Raw genomic sequence first — 21064 nt, 5'->3', positions numbered from 1 at the left:
ATTTGGGTTTTGGAGACTTTTGTCCCGGTGTCTCCACTTTCTACACCGGCGACCAGAGTCACCATCTCCAATGTCCCTCCCTTCATTTCTAATGAATCGATCTCGAAGGAGCTTGGTCGCTTCGGGAAGTTGGTGACTGAGATTCGGCTGATTCCGCTCGGCTGTAGGAACGAGGCGCTGAAGCACGTCCTGTCTTTCAGGAGACAAGTGCTGATGTTTTTAAACAGCGCGGATAAGACGCTCGAGGTCTCTTTTCGTGTGCCTCACGGTGAGAGTTCCTATATGGTGTACGCCAGTACGGACAATCTGAAGTGTTTTCAGTGTGGTAGTGTTCAACACAAACGGGCCATGTGTCCATTAAATGAGCAGAGGAAGGCGCAGCAGACCCAGGCCGCGGGTGAGGCCGTGCTGAATGGCGCTCCGAAGGGGGTTGCTGTGTCTGGCGCTACGGAGGATTCGGGTGAGGGGTCTTCTGCTGCTACAGCTGCCGGGGTTAAACGCAGGAGAGAGGTGAGTGAGCGTTTGGTGGGAGTGGCTGTGGTTAGTGAGGGTGATCAGGAGCAGGCTGAACATGGTGAAGGTGTAGGTAGGGATAAGGGGAGTGTAGTGTTTAGCGCTACACAAAGTGGGGTGGCTGATCACAGGAGAAATAGTGATGGCGAAGTGGGTAGTGTGGCTGGTGTCAAGGTGTGTAGTGTGGCTGGTGTCAAGGTGTGTAGTGTGGCTGGTGCTCAGGTGCGAGGTGAGGCTGGTGCTCAGGTGCGCGGTGAGGCTGGTGCTAAGGTGTGTAGTGGGGCTGATGCTCAAGTTAGTAGTAATACTAGTATTTGGGTATGTAGCATGGATGGTGTACAGCTAGACAGTAGTCCAAAGGATCACGTGGGTAGGAGTGGTGGTTCTAAGGTGTGTAGTGGTGGTTCTCAGGTGGGTGAAGAGGTTGTGGTGGTTGGTTTGAGCGATCAGGTAAATGAGTCTGAGGCTGGTTCAGTGGTGTCTCTGGCGGAGGAGGGGATGGAGGATGACAGGATGTCTGAGGTGTCTGGTGCGGGAGGAAGTCAGTGCACTGGGGAGGATTTGTACTCTGTTGAGGAGATTAATTCTTTCCTGGATGAAACTAAAGGTAGGCCTGTTGCGGTTGAGGATTATTTCTCGGATTTGGACAAGTTTGTAGGTTCAGTTTTAAAGGCACAGAAGTCTGTCGGTTTTGATGTTCTGCCCAAGACGAACCGATACCGTTTAAAAAAGCATTTGACCAATATTCGAATGGCTAAACGTGTAAAGTCTGGTTTCCGACCGAGATAATGTATAGTCAAAGAGCACATGGGGAGAGGGTTTCTCCGTTTTTCGTTCTTTGTCTCTTGCTTCACTGTTTCTTATCTATCTCTCTTCTTTATATGGGGGTCTTTAGAGTGGGATCATTAAATGTTAACGGGTTTAGAGATAGAAGTAAACAGGCCATATTCTCAGAGTTATTTACTCTTAAAAAATGGAATATTTGTTTTTTACAAGAGACGCACAGTGATGAGACCACAATATCTGATTGGGGGTTATGGTCAAAAGGGGATTTTTATCTCAGCCATGGCTCGAATGTCAGTGCTGGTGTGGGTTTCCTCCTAGCGCAGTCGTCTGTAATGTCTGTTCTGTCTGTTAATGAAGTTGTGGCTGGGCGTTTGTTTCTGCTTAAAGCTAAGGTGTATGACCATGTTTTTGTTTTTATTAATGTATATGCACCAAACCGGGGACCAGATAGAAGTGAGCTGTTTGCTAGACTGAGTCAGTTGTTACTGTCACTCTCCTCAGGTGACACTATTGTGTTGGGTGGGGACTGGACCTGTACTCTGGATTTTATGAAGGACAGAAATGGGGAGGAGCCTCATCCTCAATCCGCTAGTACTCTGGCCAACATTGTCTCTAATTTTAATCTGATTGATATTTGGCGGGAAAAACATCCCACAACTAAGCAGTACTCCTGGGTAAAAGTGTCAGAACAGAGAGTGTCTGCTGCACGCTTAGACAGATTTTATGTTTCTAATGGTGTGAGGAACATGGTGGGCCAGTCTAGTATTCAGCCCACTTCTTTTTCTGATCACCACTTATGTACTTTGGAGTTTTATTTTATTTTTCAATCCCCCAGGAGTTGTATGTGGTATTTTAATAAGGCGCTTTTGAAAGATAAGATTTTTTGTGACAATTTTAAATTTTTTTGGGCAGAGTGGGTTGGGAAAAAGTCTCAATTTGAGAGCCTCATGCAATGGTGGGAAGTGGGAAAGGCCCAGATTAGAGTTTTTTGTCAAGATTTTACTGCTTTTTCTACCTCAAGACTTAGAAGTGCAGTTGGTGTACTGGAGCGGGACATTACCAGGATACACAGCGCAACGATCCAGCAGAATGTGGGTGATTTGCGAGCTGATCTTACTGTGAAGCTGCAGGAACTAAGAGACATTTTGAATGAGAAGGTGAAAGGAGCTTTAGTTAGGTCCAGGTTCCTGTCTGTGCAGGAAATGGATGCTCCCACTTCATTCTTTTTTAATCTGGAAAAATCTACTCCTCAACATAGGACATTGGTCTCAGTTCGTAGGGAGGATGGGACAGTTACAATAGATCTGACTGAGGTGAAGAAGCTGGCTGTGGGTTTTTATTCTAATTTATTCACGGCCAGTCCTCTGGATCAACAGTGTTTGGACTCTCTTCATGAGGATCTACCTCAACTGGACGAACAGCAGCAGCAGGATCTGGATGCTGCATTATCTTTCGATGAGGTCTCCAAGGCTGTTGACCAGCTCACTTCTGGGCGAGCACCTGGTGTTGATGGTTTGCCAATTGACTTTTATTAGGGCTTCTGGGGAATCATTGGGAAAGACTTGTTTGAAGTTTTGCTGGCTAGTTTTGAAGCCAGTGTTCTTCCAAAAAGCTGTCAGCGAGCTGTTTTATCTCTTTTACCAAAGAAGGGAGATCTCTGCCTTCTGAAAAACTGGAGGCCTGTGTCACTTTTATGTTCTGATTATAAGATTTTATCACGCTGTATAGCTAACAGGTTAAAAGGAGTGTTAGATTTCATTATACACAAAGATTAGTCTTACTGTGTCCCCAAAAGATCGATTTATGACAATTTATTTTTATTAAGAGATATGATTGACTATGCAAAAGTGTCTGAATTGGATTTTGGTCTTTTGTCTCTTGACCAAGAAAAAGCTTTTGATCATGTAGATCATAACTATCTTTTTTCTACATTGAAAGTTTTTGGTTTTGGGGATGGTTTTATTTCTTGGATCAAACTGTTGTATTCGGGTGCTGCATGTTTGATCAAGGTGAGGGGGGGATTGAGTGTTCCTGTTCCAGTTGGCAGGGGGATTAGGCAAGGTTGCCCCCTGTCTGGGCAACTATATGCCATTGCTGTGGAACCACTACTCTGTCTGCTCAGAAAGAGACTGTCTGGTTTACAGATTGAGTTTTGTTTATTAAGGTTTCTGCCTATGCTGATGATATTACTGCAGTAATTAGGCATGAGCAGGATGTTTTGTCCCTAAAAAACTGCCCTGCAGGTTTATGGTTCAGCCACCTCAGCCAAGCTAAACTGGGATAAAACAGAAGCATTGTGGTGTGGTCCTAATAGTGGGGAGCAGCCTTTACCACCACTTCCAGTGGGTATTCAGTGGAGTAGGACTGGACTGAAGTTTTTAGGGGTGTGGTTGGGAACCGACGAGGCTATGGCTAGGAACTGGGAAGGTGTAGAGGAGAATGTCCGTGCCAGGTTGTCTAAATGGTCTTGGTTGCTACCCCAGCTATCGTATAGGGGTCGTGTTCTGGTCGCCAACAACCTCATTGCATCTGCTTTATGGCATAAGTTTACAGTGCTAAATCCACCAAGGCTGCTGATCGATGCAGTTCAAAAGGCACTGGTGAACTTTTTCTGGAGTGGACAACACTGGCTGAGACCTGCAGTTCTGTACCTTCCTGTACAGGAGGGTGGACAGGGTCTAATTGACATTCGTTCCAGGGTTGCTGCTTTGCGGCTGCAGGCAGTACAAAGGCTGCTGTACCTTGATCATCACAGCTGGATGGATGTCGCTTGTGCTCTCCTTAGGACTGCTGGTAGAATGGGTTTGGACAGACACCTGTTCTCTCTTCGACTGGGGGCAGTGGATTTACGTGGTCTGACTTCTTTTTATCTAGCGGCTGTGGAGGCGTGGCAGCTCTTTTCCTTTTCCCGGGAGAGTGGTGCTGCTCCGTCCATGTGGATTTTTGAGGAGCCGCTGTTTTTTAACCCCCTTTTTCCATCTCTCAACCAGGTTTCGGGGGCTCTGAGGATTGGTTTGCTGGAAAAAGGTGTTTTTAAGGACTGGGTGACAGAGGAACAGTTGGCAGTTTTGGCCGGTCATAGGTCAGTGCGCCTGTTTAAACAGGTCTTCAACAGACTGAAGTCTGACCTGTCTGCCTCCCTGTGTGACTTTTTGGACATCAACCTTGTTGAACAGTGTCAGATTGACCAGAGTGACTTTCCTGAGCTGGTGATGGACCTGGGCTGGGATGACTGGCAGGAGGGTCAGGGGATGCTGTTGTCACTGGGAAAACTGAGTCTCTGACTTTTCAGCACTCTCCAGAAGGGTGCACTGTATAATGGCTGTATTAAAGCCCTGAACTTTTCGAGCCTGAGAGACCTGCGAGAGACTAAGTGGACAGAGGTTGTTCAGACCGACTCTTCCCCTAAAGGTAGCTGGCGGTCCTTGTACAAGAGACCCACTGAGAAGAGGGTGGGTGACCTTCAGTGGAGGATTGTGCATGGTATTATAGCCACAAACAGGCACGCGGCACGGATTGATCCCTCACTAGGTGATGGCTGTCCGTTTTGTGGGATGTCAGAGACGGTTTTTCACGTTTTTTTCAGTGTCGCCGGTTGGGTCCTATTTTGATTTTAATTAAAGACTGGGGGTTGGAGTTTTTAGGCTTTTTTACTGAGAGTTTATTTATCTATGGCCCTAAGTATTCAGTGGCGAAAAAGGACAGAGTGGTGCTGTTGAACTTTCTGTATGGTGTGGCTAAGTTAGCTATCTGGTGCACGAGGAAGAACAGGATTAAAGGTTGTGGGGGTACCGACCCGGTTCTGATGGTTAGGGGGTTTATAATGAAGAGACTCCGTGTTGAGTTTGCCTAATAAAGCTTCATTGACAATGTGGACTTTTTCTTTGCTGTGTGGGGAGCTGGGGGGTTGCTTTGTGAACCAGAAGAGTTTGGAGGGTTTGTACTGAACGTGTGAGCTGAGATTTTTGCACACTGATTGATTTTGTGTTTTTTTTTTTTTTTTTTCTATTTTGTTTTGTTTTTTTAATCAACTATAGTTCTATTTGCTGATTTTATGTGGACAATGTTTAATTAAAGTGGTGTTAAAAGTCTCTGTGTGATTATATTTTTATATATTTCTCTCTGCTTCTTCTCTCTCTCTCTCTATCTCTCTATCTCTCTCTCTCTCTCTGTGTGTGATTATATTTTTATATATTTCTCTCTGCTTCTTCTCTCTCTCTCTATCTCTCTCTGTGTGATTATATTTTTATATATTTCTCTCTGCTTCTTTTCTCTCTCTCTCTCTTTTAGGCGGCTGATCTTGGAGAAGATGACCATGACTCCAACTGGGGAGCAATGAGAGGTAAAGTGTGTGTATGTGTGTGTGTGTATGTGTGTGTGTTGTTTTTGGTGCAGTGTATTCTCTCCTGCAGCTCATCATCCATGAATAAATCAGCAGTAACAGGACAGATGTAGTTTATTAAAGGTGTTTTAGAGAGGAGAGCTGTATTTACTTTGGCTGGGCTGAATAATAAGAGTTCAGTTCAGACTGTGAACCTTAAACAATTCTGTCTATTTATTTCATAGAATATTCAGCTTTAATAATAATAATAAAGGTGTAAAAATGGGGCAATTAGAAACCCCCAGATTCCCTGCGCTGTTAAAATAGCGTCAGAGTTTAGGAATAAATCTACACTGATGGTTTGGCGTGGTGGTCTGGAAATGAGGTGTGTTCAGATATCATTTCTGATGTGTTTGATCTGTATCTTGGTGGTGGAAAAAACAGGTGCGCCACTGACTGATAAAAAACCCTGACAACAGTCAGCAATCAGCCGTCCAATCCTATCTTAGCCATGCAGGAGCACTGCAGAGCACAAATCCAGCTTTTACATCAACAATAAACAGAATAAAGAATAAAATAATATTGCTGTTCCCTTAAATAAGCTGCTGGTGTATCTTCACAGTGTGAACGAGCAGCTCAGTATCTGTCTCTGCTGAGACGCACAAAAGCACTGCACTGTTAAGATACGAATGCGCCAAAGTCAGAGCTCACCTGGCTCTTAAAGGGAATGACTACTGGCACATTGATTGATTATTTTACGTTACGCCCAAAATTAACCACACCCATGATTAATTAAGAGCACTCAAGACACGCCCTAAATCCAGCTAATTAGCTGTCTGAGTTCAAGTACTGTAAATGCCTGTGTTATTTATGTGCATGTAAATATAGCTGAACTCGCTCATTAAAAGGACTGTCTGGATACTTTTATATGTATTGTGTATTTACACCCTAAAACATGCATTTTTTGGCATCTTTAATTTGCCCACCCAGAGTAAAATATCAGTAATTATATGTAATTGTACTTATGTGTATATGTAATAAATTATGGTAACACTTCCTCTGAATGTCATCTTTATTAGACTCTATAACTACATTCATAATATATTATAATGCATTCATAAGGCGTTATAAACATGGCTATAAATATTTATAAAAATGCATAACCCACTATAGCCATATTTATTAAGCATTATGACTTGTGATCATAATACATTATAAGCTAGGCTTATGATATACATGTTAAAATAGTTTATATCTATCGTTAAAAATCTAGTCCCACAATGAAAGTCTGGAACTTTACTTAGAGCGCACAAAGACCTGTTATAATACATTATAATTGACTATAACTAATATTATATTCAAGACTAGTATAATTCATGAGTGGTTAAAATATAATTATAGGATTATTGAGGGTGTGTTTATAAGTTGGAAGCTGTTTTAGTCATGATAAAGTCTACAAGCAGGGACTGAGTTTCTTGGTATTGACATATAACATGTTATAAACACAGTTATTAATGCATTGTAATCACAGTTCATGATGCATAATAAACATGGCTATGATGAATTATAGAGTTTTATAAATATGTATAGCCATGTTTATAATGCCTTATGAATGCATTATAATGTGTTATGAGTATGTTCATAGAGTCTTATAGAGATGACATTCATAGAAAGTGGTACCGAAATTATTATGTTTTAATTACAAATATCTTAACTATATATTTTTTTCTTGTTTTTCCCTTTCTCTGTTATTTTTCAATCTCCTTTTTCAGAGTACAAGGTAAGTTTGTAAGTTTATATATATATTCAAATGTATGTCATATAATTGGATTGTTCCTATGCAGTTGTTAACCTTGTATTGATATGTTTTCCTATTATAGTATAAAGATGTAAACGTTTGTAAATGTTTACAAAGACTATAAGCTAGTACTGTGTATATGTGGATATGTAGTGTGTACTCAGTGTGTGTGTGTGTGTGTGTGTGTGTAGGCATACCCGTATGAAATGCTAGCTGTGACTCACAGAGCTCGGGTGAAGTTGCCGCGGGATGTGGACCGCACTCGACTAGAGGTAACACCCCTTATCACATCCAATCAGAACAGAGGTCATTTACACACAGTATAATATGTATTAAAAGCACAGTAACAGAAGCAGCCTCTTGGTTTCTGTTTGGAAGAGTTCAGAGAAGTTAAAAAATGTTAATTAAAGCTGCTGAAACTATCACATAACTGTTATATGCTTGCCAAATATCTTAGAACATGAGACTAGTAGCATATCCCATGACTTTTGCGAACACCCCGGATGCCGAGTATAATATGGAAATTGGGCCAAGCTGCATGTGGCAACACCTCGGTTGCTGGGTATAATATGGGAACCTGCCCAAATTGCTTGTGCCAACAACCTGGTCACCAAGTATATTATGGTAATTGACCCAAGCCACATGTGCCAACACCCTGGTTGCCAAGTATACTATGGTGATTGGCTCAAGCGACATGTTCCAACAGCCCGGTTGATAACTACAATAAGTGAATCGGTCTGAGCCGCATGATCCCACACCCCACATGCTGAGGATAATACAACAATCTGCCCAAGGTGCATGTGCCAACACCCCGATTGCTAAATATAATACACCAATCAGTCTCAGCCACATGTGCCAACACCCTGGTTGCAGAGTATGTTATGGTAATTTGCCCAAGCAACGTGTACCAACACCCCAGTTGCGAATATAATATGGCAATTTGTTGAAGCTGCATGTGACAACACCCCAGTTGCTGACTATAATACGACAATTGGCCTAAGCCACATGTACCAACAACCCTGGTTGCCGAGTATAATATTGAATTCAGCCCAAGCAACATGTACCAACACCCCAATTGCCCTGAATAATATGGGAATTGACCCAAGCTGCATGTACCGACACCCCAGTTGCTTACTATAACATGGTAATTTGCCCAAGCAACATGTACCAACACCCTGGTTGCAGAGTATATTATGGTAATTTGCCCAAGCAACATGTACCAACACCCCAGTTGCGAGTATAATATGACAATTTGTTGAAGCTGCATGTGACAACACCCCGGTTGCTGACTATAATACAACAATCGGCCCAAGCCACATGTACCAACAACCTTGTTGCCGAGTATAATATGGGAATTGACCCAAGTCACATGTGCCAACACCCCGGTTGCCGAGTATAATCTAGTAATCGGCCCAAGCTGCATGTGACAACACCCCGGTTGCTTACTATAACATGGTAATTTCTCCAAGCAATATGTGCCAACACCATAGTTGCCGAGTATAATATGGGAATCGGCCCAAGCAACACGTACCAACACCCGATTGGCAAGAAAAATATGAGAATTGACCCAAGTCACTTGTGCCAACACCCCGGTTGCCGAGTATAATATGGATATTGGCTGAAGCCATATGTGCAAACACCCCGGTCACTGAGTATAATACAACAATCTCCTCAAGCCACATGTGCCAACACCCTGGTTGCCAAGTATATTATGGTGATTGGCTCAAGCAACATGTACCAACACCCCTGTTGCTAACTATAATAAGTGAATCGGCCTGAGCCGCATGTCTTTACATCTCATTCGCTGAGTATAATATGGTCATTGTCCCAAACAACATGTACCAACACCCCGATTGCCAACAATAATATGGGAATCGGCCCATATTTGCCAACACCCTGGTTATGGTAATTATGGTAATTGGTAATTGGTCCAAGCAACTTGTATCAACATCCCGGTTGCTGAGTATAATACAACAATCAGCCCAAGCCACATGTGCCAATTCCCCGGTTGCCAAGTATAATATGGGAATTGTCTAAAGCCACATGTTCCAACACCCAGTTTTGGAAATTTGCCCAAGCAACATGTACCAACACCCCAGTTGCTGAGTATAATATGGGAATCAGTCAAATCTGCTTGTGCAAAAACCCTGTAATACAACAATCGACTCAAGTCTTATGTGCCAACATCCTGGTTGCCAAGTATATTATGGTGATTGGCTCAAGCAACATGTACCAACAGCCTGGTTGCCAAGTATATTATGGGAATTGGCTCAAGCAACACGTACCAACAGCCGGTTGATAACTATAATAAGTGAATCGGTCTGAGCCGCATGTCTTTACATCCCATTCGCTGAGTATAATATGGTAATTGGCCCAAACAACATGAACCAACACCCCGATTGCCAACAATAATATGATAATCGGCCCATATTTGCCAACAAACTGGTTATGGTAATTATGGTAATTGGTAATTGGTCCAAGCAACGTGTATCAACATCCCGGTTGCTGAGTATAATACAACAATCAGTCCAAGCCACATGTGCCAATTCCCCGGTTGCCAAGTATAATATGGGAATTGTCTAAAGCCACATGTTCCAACACCCGGTTTTGGAAATTTGCCCAAGCAACATGTGCCAACACCCCAGTTGCTGAGTATAATATGGGAATCAGTCAAATCTGCTTGTGCAAAAACCCTGTAATACAACAATCGACTCAAGTCTTATGTGCCAACATCCTGGTTGCCAAGTATATTATGGTGATTGGCTCAAGCAACATGTACCAACAGCCTGGTTGCCAAGTATATTATGGGAATTGGCTCAAGCAACACGTACCAACAGCCGGTTGATAACTATAATAAGTGAATCGGCCTGAGCCGCATGTCTTTACATCCCATTCGCTGAGTATAATATGGTAATTGGCCCAAACAACATGTACCAACACCCCGATTGCCAACAATAATATGATAATCGGCCCATATTTGCCAACAAACTGGTTATGGTAATTATGGTAATTGGTAATTGGTCCAAGCAACGTGTATCAACATCCCGGTTGCTGAGTATAATACAACAATCAGTCCAAGCCACATGTGCCAATTCCCCGGTTGCCAAGTATAATATGGGAATTGTCTAAAGCCACATGTTCCAACACCCGGTTTTGGAAATTTGCCCAAGCAACATGTGCCAACACCCCAGTTGCTGAGTATAATATGGGAATCAGTCAAATCTGCTTGTGCAAAAACCCTGTAATACAACAATCGACTCAAGTCTTATGTGCCAACATCCTGGTTGCCAAGTATATTATGGTGATTGGCTCAAGCAACATGTACCAACAGCCTGGTTGCCAAGTATATTATGGGAATTGGCTCAAGCAACACGTACCAACAGCCGGTTGATAACTATAATAAGTGAATCGGCCTGAGCCGCATGTCTTTACATCCCATTCGCTGAGTATAATATGGTAATTGTCTAAAGCCACATGTTCCAACACCCGGTTTTGGAAATTTGCCCAAGCAACATGTGCCAACACCCCAGTTGCTGAGTATAATATGGAAATCAGTCAAATCTGCTTGTGCCAAAACCCTGACCCAAGTTTTATGTGCCAACCCAAGCCACATGTTGCAACACCTTGGTTGCCAAGTATAATACAACAATCAGCCCAAGCTCATACATACACTACACATGCAGACACATACAGTCGAGCATAAAATAAAGAAATAATCCAGAATCCAAAATCCAAAACGCTTAAACTATTAGTGTTCAGTTACTGAGGTTAGGGTTTGGCTTAATATACAGATAATTATACACACACTCAGTACAAATACACATTTTTTTGTGTGTGTTTTTATGTGTGTTAATGGCTGGACATTTTTACTGGACGTCTGCAGTTATTTCCCCCGCAGTCGGCTGCAGTGTGTCCTGAGGGGTTTCAGGATGTTTTGACAGGGTTATCAGTGAGTGCGGTTGGGGGCACTGAGGGGATGAAGCTGAATTTCTGCGATCTCTAACTGAATTACGAGCTTTTATCAACCCCACGCTCTGGCTCTGAGATCGAGACGTCCGTGGATCAGGGTGATCTGTATGTGTGTGTTTGTGTTTTTCACTCGTGCAGTCACACATTCGGGCCATCATTTCACAATTTATTTTCACTGTGTGTGAAGAGGGAGGGAGGGAGGGAGTGTAGTCAGCCTCTCCCGGGAGATGCTTACAACACCCGGCCATAAAGCGCATTACAAAAGCCTGGTGATTTCAGCAGCGCCGTCATTCCAGAGAGCTGTAAAAGCCACGCGCGTCTGCGGCTGTTATTCCACCACCACACCAGCAGCTCTGAGCTAATACAGATTTATGCAAATCCACAGAGGAATGCCTGGGATATATGAGGTTTTGCTGCACGCAGATGATGATGATGTTAGCAGAGCAACGCCAGCGAACTGCTCCCTCGATTGGTTCTGATTAGGCTTTGATTACTTATTGACAGCATGTTGTTTTAGGCTTTTACGCTTTAATAAATACTGAATGCTGTTCTACTTACAGAGATTAGGCATAACATTATGACCACCTCCTTTTTTCTACACGCATTGTCATATACAGCTCTGGAAAAAAAAATAAGAGATCACTTAAAAATGATGAGTTTCTTATTCTTATTGATTTCATGATGGTCACAAGCCATCAAACCAAGCTGAACTGAAGCTTGAATTTTTGCACCAGGAGTGTAAAAGCATAAAGTTATCCAAAAGCAGTGTGTAAGACTGGTGGAGGAGGAGAACATGATGCCAAGATGCATGAAAACTGTGATTAAAAACAAACCAAATATTGATTTCTGAACTCTTTAAAAAACTTTATGAATATGAACTTGTTTTCTTTGCCTGAAAGCTCTGCATTTTTTTTTGTTGTTATTTCAGCCATTTTTTTCATTTTCTGCTCTAAATGACAATATGTTTCTTCTCCCTATAATCTGGATTAAAACATTATTCAAATATTCACTATTCACTGTATACCTGTAACTCTACCTCTTCACTACTTTACTTTAACTGATGCTCTCAAACACTTTATTAAGAGACAAGAAATTCAAGTAATTAACTCTTGATGAGTTCAGCACAGCTGTTAACTGAAAGTCTGAATTCCAGGTGACTCTACCTCATAAAGCTGACTGAAACATACAACTCTGCTTTGTATAACACTTTTGTTGTTTAACCCTTTCAGACCTGAATTATGTTCCAGTGAAAAATATAAGAATGCTTTAATTTCTAGTGCATTGGATGCATTTAGTTTTATTTTAGATTTGATATTGGACTTTTTACTTCACAAATGATGAAAAAAAGGTAATTGAAACATGAGAAAAGTGTTTTAAATCACATAAAATTAATGAAAAATAGCTTATATTTTGTAATTTGTATTTTTTTTTGATGCAGTGGGCGGGGCTAATCTACTGTAAATTTTTCATTGGCTGGTTAATGTTCTATGCTGATGAACAATAGGGTTTAATTAGCGTTATGTGCAACAAAAATAAAGTAATAATAAAAAAAAGAAAACACATGCTGTGCATTGTAATGGACGCAGGGTCTGAAATAATTCTATATATTTTTCTTCATATCGTGAATGACTTTAGTATTAACCCTTTCAGACCCTGCATCCATTACAACGGACATCATGAATTTTTTTTTTTTTTTTTTTTTTTTTTTAATGTTTTGTTGAATATAACACTAATTGAGAGCTGTTTTTATTTAGAATAGGCTATAAACGAGCCAAAAGAAATAGTTTATAATCCAATTAAACAATAGCTTAGCCCCACCCAATTTTAATAATTGTATATAATTTAGATGTAATTTCATGTTTATTTTAGTGTTTAGAGATGGATTGTGAACAAAAAAAGTCATATTTCTATTTTAAAAAATGTTAAGCACAGGCTTTCAAACCAATAGACATAATAAAAAAGATACTTATTTTAGTTTTATTTTTAAAACTAAAAAAAGTTTAAATAAGATTATTTTAGTTGGATTTAATGTTGATATAGGTTTTATATAATAATGTTTAAGGGCCCTATCGTACACCCCGCGCAAGGCGTGTAGCGGGGCGCGTTGCCATCGTACACCCCGTCAACAGTCTATTTTTTTACGCCTTGCGCACGCGTCCTTAAAATAGCAATGGACTTTTGGAATATATTAACGCAGATGGGCGTGGTGGTCTGGAAATGTGTTCAGGTACATTTCTGGCATGTTTCTATCTTGGCGGCGGAAAAACGCGTTGCACGATTGATCCTGTGAAAGGACGTTAAAATTCACCTGTCACTGGCACGCACCCAGAACTGAATCAGATCACCCTGCGCCCTGCGCTCCAAAATACCCCATAGCTACCATCACTTCCTTACCACAGTAAAAAATACACCTTACCCAGAGCCTTCAGCAATCAACTATGAAAATAAAATATACTTAAAAATCTGCACAGTAACTATAAATTGGCCTCCCGGCCTGTGCAGTAAAACCACTCCAAATGATCCAGAATGCAGCAGCACGTCTGATCTTCAACCAGCCAAAAAGGGCACATGTCACCCCGCTGCTCATTGAGCTCCATTGGCTACCAGTTGATGCTCGCATCAAATTCAAAGCTCTTACAATCGCTTACAAGGTGATGACAGAACAGCTTCTTCCTACCTGCACTCACTCCCATAGACTTACCTATAGACTTACCTACCTCCCGGCCGCTGCGCTCCTCCAATGAACGTCGCCTCGCTTTACCAAACAAACATTCACACAAAGCAATCCAGACTGTTCTCATACAGAGTTCCCCAATGGTAGAACAAACTACCTTCTACTACCAGATCAGGAGAATCTCTCACTATCTTTAATAAACTCCTGAAGACAGAGCTCTTCAAAGAGCACTTACTCTCCTAACACCTCTAACTAACTACCTTCTACTACCAGATCAGGAGAATCTCTCACTATCTTTAATAAACTCCTGAAGACAGAGCTCTTCAAAGAGCACTTACTCTCCTAACACCTCTAACTGACTACCTTCTACTACCAGATCAGGAGAATCCCTCACTATCTTTAATAAACTCCTGAAGACAGAGCTCTTCAAAGAGCACTTACTCTCCTAACACCTCTAACACACTAACTACTTCTAACCTCATTTCCTTCTTCCCCTCCTTCACACCTCTATCCCATTATGTGCTGCCCGTCAATTATATAAAACTTAAAACATTTTACAGAAAAATACACAGAAATATAAAGCTATATGTTAGCATTTGTTTCTTTTTACCAGGGCAAATGTATTAAATTACCTATATTTTATTTTATATATATATATATATATATATATATATATATATATATATATATATATATATATATATATATATATATATATATATTAGTTATACACCTCATTTCCAGACCACCACGCCCATCTGCGTTAATATATTCCAAAAGTCCATTGCTATTTTAAGGACGCGTGCGCAAGGCGTAAAAATAGACTGTTGACGGGGTGTACGATGGCAACGCGCCACGCTACACGCCTTAAGTGGGGTGTACGATAGGGCCCTAAGTCTTCTTTGTGTGCATTGCTGCATTTCAAAAGAGCACTTTTGCTCTTTGAAGAGCTCTGTCTTCAGAAAGAAAACAGCATTATTATTATTATTCATATTTTTACATTTTTTTAACATATTTAGGTCTAAAAAGGGTTTAAACTACAATGCAGAACATTTTAAAATAATAAAAAAAATGTTTTTTCTTCTTTTTCAGAGACACTTGTCCCCAGAGGAGTTCTTCCAGGTGTTCGGCATGACCCTCGAACAGTTCGACCGCTTGGCTCTGTGGAAGAAGAACGACATGAAGAAGAAAGCACGCCTCTTCTAAGCTCCGCCCCCTTACAACACCTGCCTGAACTGCTCTACTCACCTGGCCTACATATACGGAGGGATGAGGGAGGGAATGAAATATATATGCACTTCCATCCGGCTGCGTACCTGCTGTCATCCCATCCAATCACGCTGAAGACGAGCGGGCGGGTGGGCGGAGCCTGCTGGACGCTGCCTCCCGTTAGCTTCCTGTCTGTCTGTGTGTTTCTGAATGTTCTTCTATGGGGCTGGAGGATGATGTAGGATGTAGGTGAGGCGTATGGACTGAATATGCCCCTCCTCCTCCTCTCTCTCTCTCTTTCTCTCTCTTTCTTTTTTCGCTCTCTCTCTCTATCTCGGGCTGTCTCTTCTTTACTGCTTATCTTTGTGATATCTGCGCTCTCGCGTCTCGAATTTACGCCACTTTCTCTACGTTTTTATACCCTCAGATCCAGGCTGTATATATGTGTATGTATGTGTGTGTCTGTTCTAGTGCTCAGATGCTCAAAAGCTCCTCTTTTTTGTTTCATGATGCCGCTGTTTTAAAGGAGAACTCTGGTGTAAAATAGACTTTTGATGTAGTAAAATATGATAAAAATATTTTTCAAAAATTTATAATTTTATTTAAAAATTTTCCCATTTTCTCCCCAATTTACACGGCTAATTACCCGACCCACTCATTAGGACTTCCTTCTATCACTAGTGATGCTCCAACACACCAGGAGAGTGAAGACTAACACATGCTTCCTCTGATACATGTGAAGTCAGACTCCGCCTCTTTTCGAGTTTCTTCTGATGCAGCATTACCGAGCAGCATCACAGCATGCTCGGAGGAAAGCGCAGCGACTTGGTTCCGATACATCAGCTCACAGACGCCCTGTGTTGTGGACATCACCCTAGGAATGATGTGGGGAGAGAGCTCCATCTACCCTCCTGGAGGGAGCAGGGCCAATTTTGCTCCCTCTGAGCGCCGGCAGCTTGTACCGCTGTACCACTCGGCGCCCGATACAGAAATTTTGACAGTTTTTTCAAACACGGGTCATAATTTACCCTGATAGATCGCTTTTTACACCATTATCCAGCTCAAAGTAGCTCCACACTTCCTTACTAGAATCTGGAGAGCCCTGACATAAAAAAAAAAAACTGCAGAAGAAGCTTATTAAAAAACACTGGTTACATCCTATAATGCTACTAGCTTCAGCTCCGAGCGCCGCCATTACTGTACTGATAATGATATAGACACATATATATACTGTATACTGTATACATAGACTCCGGAGTCTAGCAGCCGGAGTCTATGTATATGTATATATATATATGTATATGTCTATGTCTAAAGTTAAGTACTTTCTATCATGTTTTACTACAACAAAAGTCCATTTTACATTCTCCTTTAAGGGGAAAAAAGTGATGCTTTGAATTTATCTGATTCAGATACAGTATGTGCGATCAATAATGATTTCCACGTGAATGAAACATACAGTAAATATATCAACACTTTTTTTTATTTTAACATAAGCTTTTTATTTACTTTTAGCAATAACTCTGTGTTGATGGAATATATTAAATATTTAATTCGAGTGGAAACTATACATACGTTTGAATCACACACTGTAAAAATTGGCTTGTTTTAGCTAAAAGTAGATTTTAAGTTACACGGCTGCCTGACTCACTCTAAAATGTGCTTAATCCATTCATAATCAGCAGATTACCAATCAAATGCAATCAATCAATCAACTAAACTTTATTTTTGACTCGGAAGTACATTGAAGGCAACCCTCATTTTTTTAATGTAGCCGAACATTTACAAATACAGGAAATGACATGACAAATAAATTAATTACTAAATAAAAGAGAAAAATAGATACAAATAAAAATAAAATTAGAGTAAAAATTAATAATTATTATAATAAAAATAAAAACTTGGTTTAATTGATAAGAACTTCAGATCAAAAGATACATAATACAAAAAAAATACTAATAAATACATTTTATTTTTAGTGGCAGCTGATGGCAAGCTGCATGACTGGGATTCAAACCGACTGAAGCGATCTCACGATCATTTTAAGATTTTAACATATAAATGCTGCAGTTATTGCTGAAGTAATCTGATTAATCATACATTTTCAGTGCATGTTTAATCTTAATACTCTTAAGAGTATTCTGGGATGTCTCAGTATGTGCATGAGTGAAAACAGACCTGGTAGCAGCAATAAGAAAGCAGATTTTTTTTACATAATCTTTATCTTCTAGCTGATATATGATCATATTGCGCCTCATATTTCAGGATTAATTCTTTTAAGTTTTAAGGCAGTCGGATTTTGTTAAGTTAAAACTTGTGATCATTATTTTACAGTGTACTCTCAGAGAAAAAGGTACTGTATGCAAAAATGTATTTGGGTACAAATATAGTTCAATGCATGACTACTAGTGGGTCCCGTGACTTTTGCCGTATTCCGTGGAAGCTAAAGAACGCTGCACTGAGCTGTTTTTTTGTATGTTCATATGGACAATTCTAGCCAGATGCTGCCGGTCACCATAACACATTACCACTTACTGCTCTGTCCACTGTGAGTGGTAATATTTGCGTAATTGACAAATTTTCTTGGACACCCAAGTGGGTTTTTTTGTCGTTCAAACTATTAAAAATAATCCAAAATGACTTTATTTATCCTCTAAATTTACCAAAATGGAGGCAGAATGTTACTAAACTAAAGTGAATTAAATTGGATTGGATTAAAACCACTTTATTTATATATATATTGTTTGGGAACAAACTTAAAATATATTGATTACCACAGCAACTCTAATGTCCACACAATATATAGTTAAATATATTTTATTCTCAACTTTTGAAGACATTTAAAGACTTGTTTGTACCCTGGTAAATATATGTGTGTGTATGCAGTATCTTTACTCTGAGAGAGTGTGTATAAAAATTCAAAGAATTATCTTTTTTATCTCTATATATATTTGTGTCTGTGTGTCAGAAATCTTCTTCTATATTCCTCTTCGTCCATAAGGTTATCTTCTGCTTATCTCTCTTCCCTCGTTTTCGTTTTTTATTTCGTAATTTTTTTTTCTTTTCGTTTTTTCGTTTCCGCTTGCCCCGCCCCCTTCTTGTCACATGACTAAGATATAAATATATATTTATCATGCTGTTTTGGAGCTCACTGGAAGCTCATTCACTTTACTGGGGGCTTTCAGCATGAAGGAGCCAAAGACTTTTCCTCGGCCTCGGCCGGTCAGAGCAACGGGTTATCCACTACGCTATTCCACGCTTTCAGTCACGTGATGTTTTAGTTTTTCCGCCATATTTGGGACCAAAATTAGAATAGAAGTTGATCAAATAGGTGTTCATAAGAGATATTGTGTGTGGATATATCAGATAATCATTCTGACTTAGCCAGTTTAGCTTACCTTAGCTTAGCTTAGCTTAGCTTAGCTTAGCTTGACTGGGTTGATCTGTTTAGTTCTCCTAATAAAATGTTCAAGTGTTCAATTTCATTAGTCCTTTATTTATTTATTTTTTTTGTTTGGTTTTGACAGAACTACCCAGCCACCTAGATAACACATTAGTGCCCATTCCATCAGTAGCAACATTTCAAATAAATCTTAAATACACACATAGCATGTTATCTTTTTCATCTTTTTCTCAAAAACAGCATGTCGTATGTATAGCTCCTTAGCTTAGCTTAGCTTCTCAGCTAACTCGTTCCACCAGCACACATTACATTAGTAGAAAGCTAATAACTAAACTAATAACTAATTAGCATTTCTGCTAGCCATATTAATATTAATTTAGCATAGCTAGTTAAATTAAGGATTAATGGCATTTTTGATTAAAAGCGTTTTTATACATGTGGAACTAGCATCTGTTGAATCTTTTAGCTGGGTTGCTAAGCTAAGCTAATCTATGCTAAGCTAATCGTATAAAAGGTATTCTAGCCCTCCATGGAAAGCATCCTGCAATACATACATCCCCCAAAACATGAGGGGACTCCGGATTAAAATTAGCAATTAAATTGGCTTTACGCTGATGGAATGGGCACTAATTAGGCCTGGATTTGGTCCTAAAAATGGCGGCAACTACAGTATATACTGTTATGATGTCAAAAGAAACACAATAATACGTCAACACAAAGCGAAGCACCTTATACTGCTCTACTGCTCTACTCCCGTCGCGTTTGGCTCTCGAGTTTCCTCACTGTGAGAAATGAAATTTATGGAATTTACGTCAATATCATTGCGAATCAATAATAAGCTGAGTACGTTCTTTTATGCATTAATATCATATACATCAGATACATATTATCCAGCATTTTTGCGACACTGTAGCCTTTTTTTTGGGATAATTTCACCGCTTTTAACACAAATATAACACACATATATTTAAACGTGCACTTTTAAACCATACATACAGTAGCTCCTCAGAATATTTTTCTACTCTACTACGTTATTTGTCTCCTGCGAAGCTCGTTAATTACGTTAAACACATTAAACACGTTAAAACGCTTTAAACACTTTGCATACGATCGCAGCCGTGACTCTTTTTTTTTTTGAGCGTAGGGGAGCGCCAGGGTTGTAGCATTTAGCCGCACTAAGCTACGCAGCACTCGTAGCGTTAGCATGTGGTTCAGTGAAGCTTCACTGGAAACTAAATGGAAACTACAGATGTGTTTTGCTTTCTCTGGATTTGAATAAATAAGTGTGTGTACATACAATATATACATATAAATATATAAATATATATAATTACATACATACCTGGAGCGGTTGCTGTGCCACTTTGATGGCATGTACTGTGCGCAGTTGAAATTACATTACTATACATGGTAAAGAGCTAAAAAGAGCTAAAACTCCTCATATATGAGTGATTTTGTTGATTTGTTTTATGTTCGCTTTGCATAACAAACCTGATTTACTGTATTATTTACTGCAGCGATCATCACTTACAGTACAACACGATAAAGTGCTCAAAATACGACTTTTTCCAACATTTATCTTCACGTCTTTTAGCGAAAACGTAGCGGTAAAACTTTGAAAGCATCCTCAAGCGCGTTATGATGATGAAACTGGCACTCATCAGGATCGACCCAGGAAATTGTACAGGATAAGTTAAACAGAGTAACCAGCCTCAGAAACCCTTAAGTTAACAGCTCCCTAGATAGAATGAGAATATATAGCTCTGGAAAAAAATATATTTTTAAGAAAACACTTAAAAATGATGAGTTTCTTTGATTTCATCAATTTGAAAACCTCTAGAATATAATAAGAGGAAGATGGATGATCACAAGCCATCAAACCACCAAACTGAACTGCTTGAATTTTTACACCAGGAGTAAAGCAGCATAAAGTTATCCAAAAGCAGTGTGTAAGACTGGTGGAGGAGGAGAACATGATGCCAAGATGCATGAAATAAACTGTGATTAAAACCAGGGTTATTCCACCAAATATTGATTTCTGAACTTCTAAAACTTTATGAATATGAACTTGTTTTCTTTGCATTATTTGAGGTCTGAAAGCTCTGCATCTTTTTTTGTTATTTCAGCCATTTCTCATTTTCTGCAAATAAATGCTCTAAATTACGATATTTAGTGTGATTGCAGTAATGCAATCACAGTATTGTTCTTCTTAAGTCTTATTCTTCTTCTTCTTATTAGTGTGATTGCAGTAATGCAATCACAGTATTGATCTTCTTAAGTCTTATTCTTCTTCTTCTTCTTATTATTATTATTATTATTATTATTCCACCTGTTTTTTGTCCGGTTAACTAGTGCCGCAGTTTTCGAAATATCGACTTCGTTCAAAAGAGA

At 39.9% G+C, this 21064-nt stretch overlaps 2 protein-coding genes across 2 annotated transcripts in view; one reads left to right on the top strand and one right to left on the bottom strand.

Annotated features, from left to right (window-relative positions):
• Positions 1-17068, top strand: part of ablim2 (actin binding LIM protein family, member 2) — a 143897-nt gene extending 126829 nt beyond the window's left edge. Inside the window, exons 21-24 of the mRNA XM_049464581.1 lie at positions 5590-5641; positions 7393-7400; positions 7610-7690; positions 15154-17068. Of these exons, the coding sequence (XP_049320538.1) occupies positions 5590-5641; positions 7393-7400; positions 7610-7690; positions 15154-15267 (255 nt within the window). The 3' untranslated portion in view covers positions 15268-17068. The remainder of the gene's footprint in view (positions 1-5589; positions 5642-7392; positions 7401-7609; positions 7691-15153) is intronic.
• mkxa (mohawk homeobox a) overlaps positions 1-21064 on the bottom strand; it is a 343537-nt gene that overhangs the window by 53200 nt on the left and 269273 nt on the right. The window lies entirely within an intron of this gene.

Source organism: Astyanax mexicanus, chromosome 15, assembly GCF_023375975.1.
Source record: "Astyanax mexicanus isolate ESR-SI-001 chromosome 15, AstMex3_surface, whole genome shotgun sequence".
Taxonomy (NCBI): domain Eukaryota; kingdom Metazoa; phylum Chordata; class Actinopteri; order Characiformes; family Acestrorhamphidae; genus Astyanax; species Astyanax mexicanus.
This window is presented reverse-complemented; position numbering and strand designations above follow the sequence as displayed.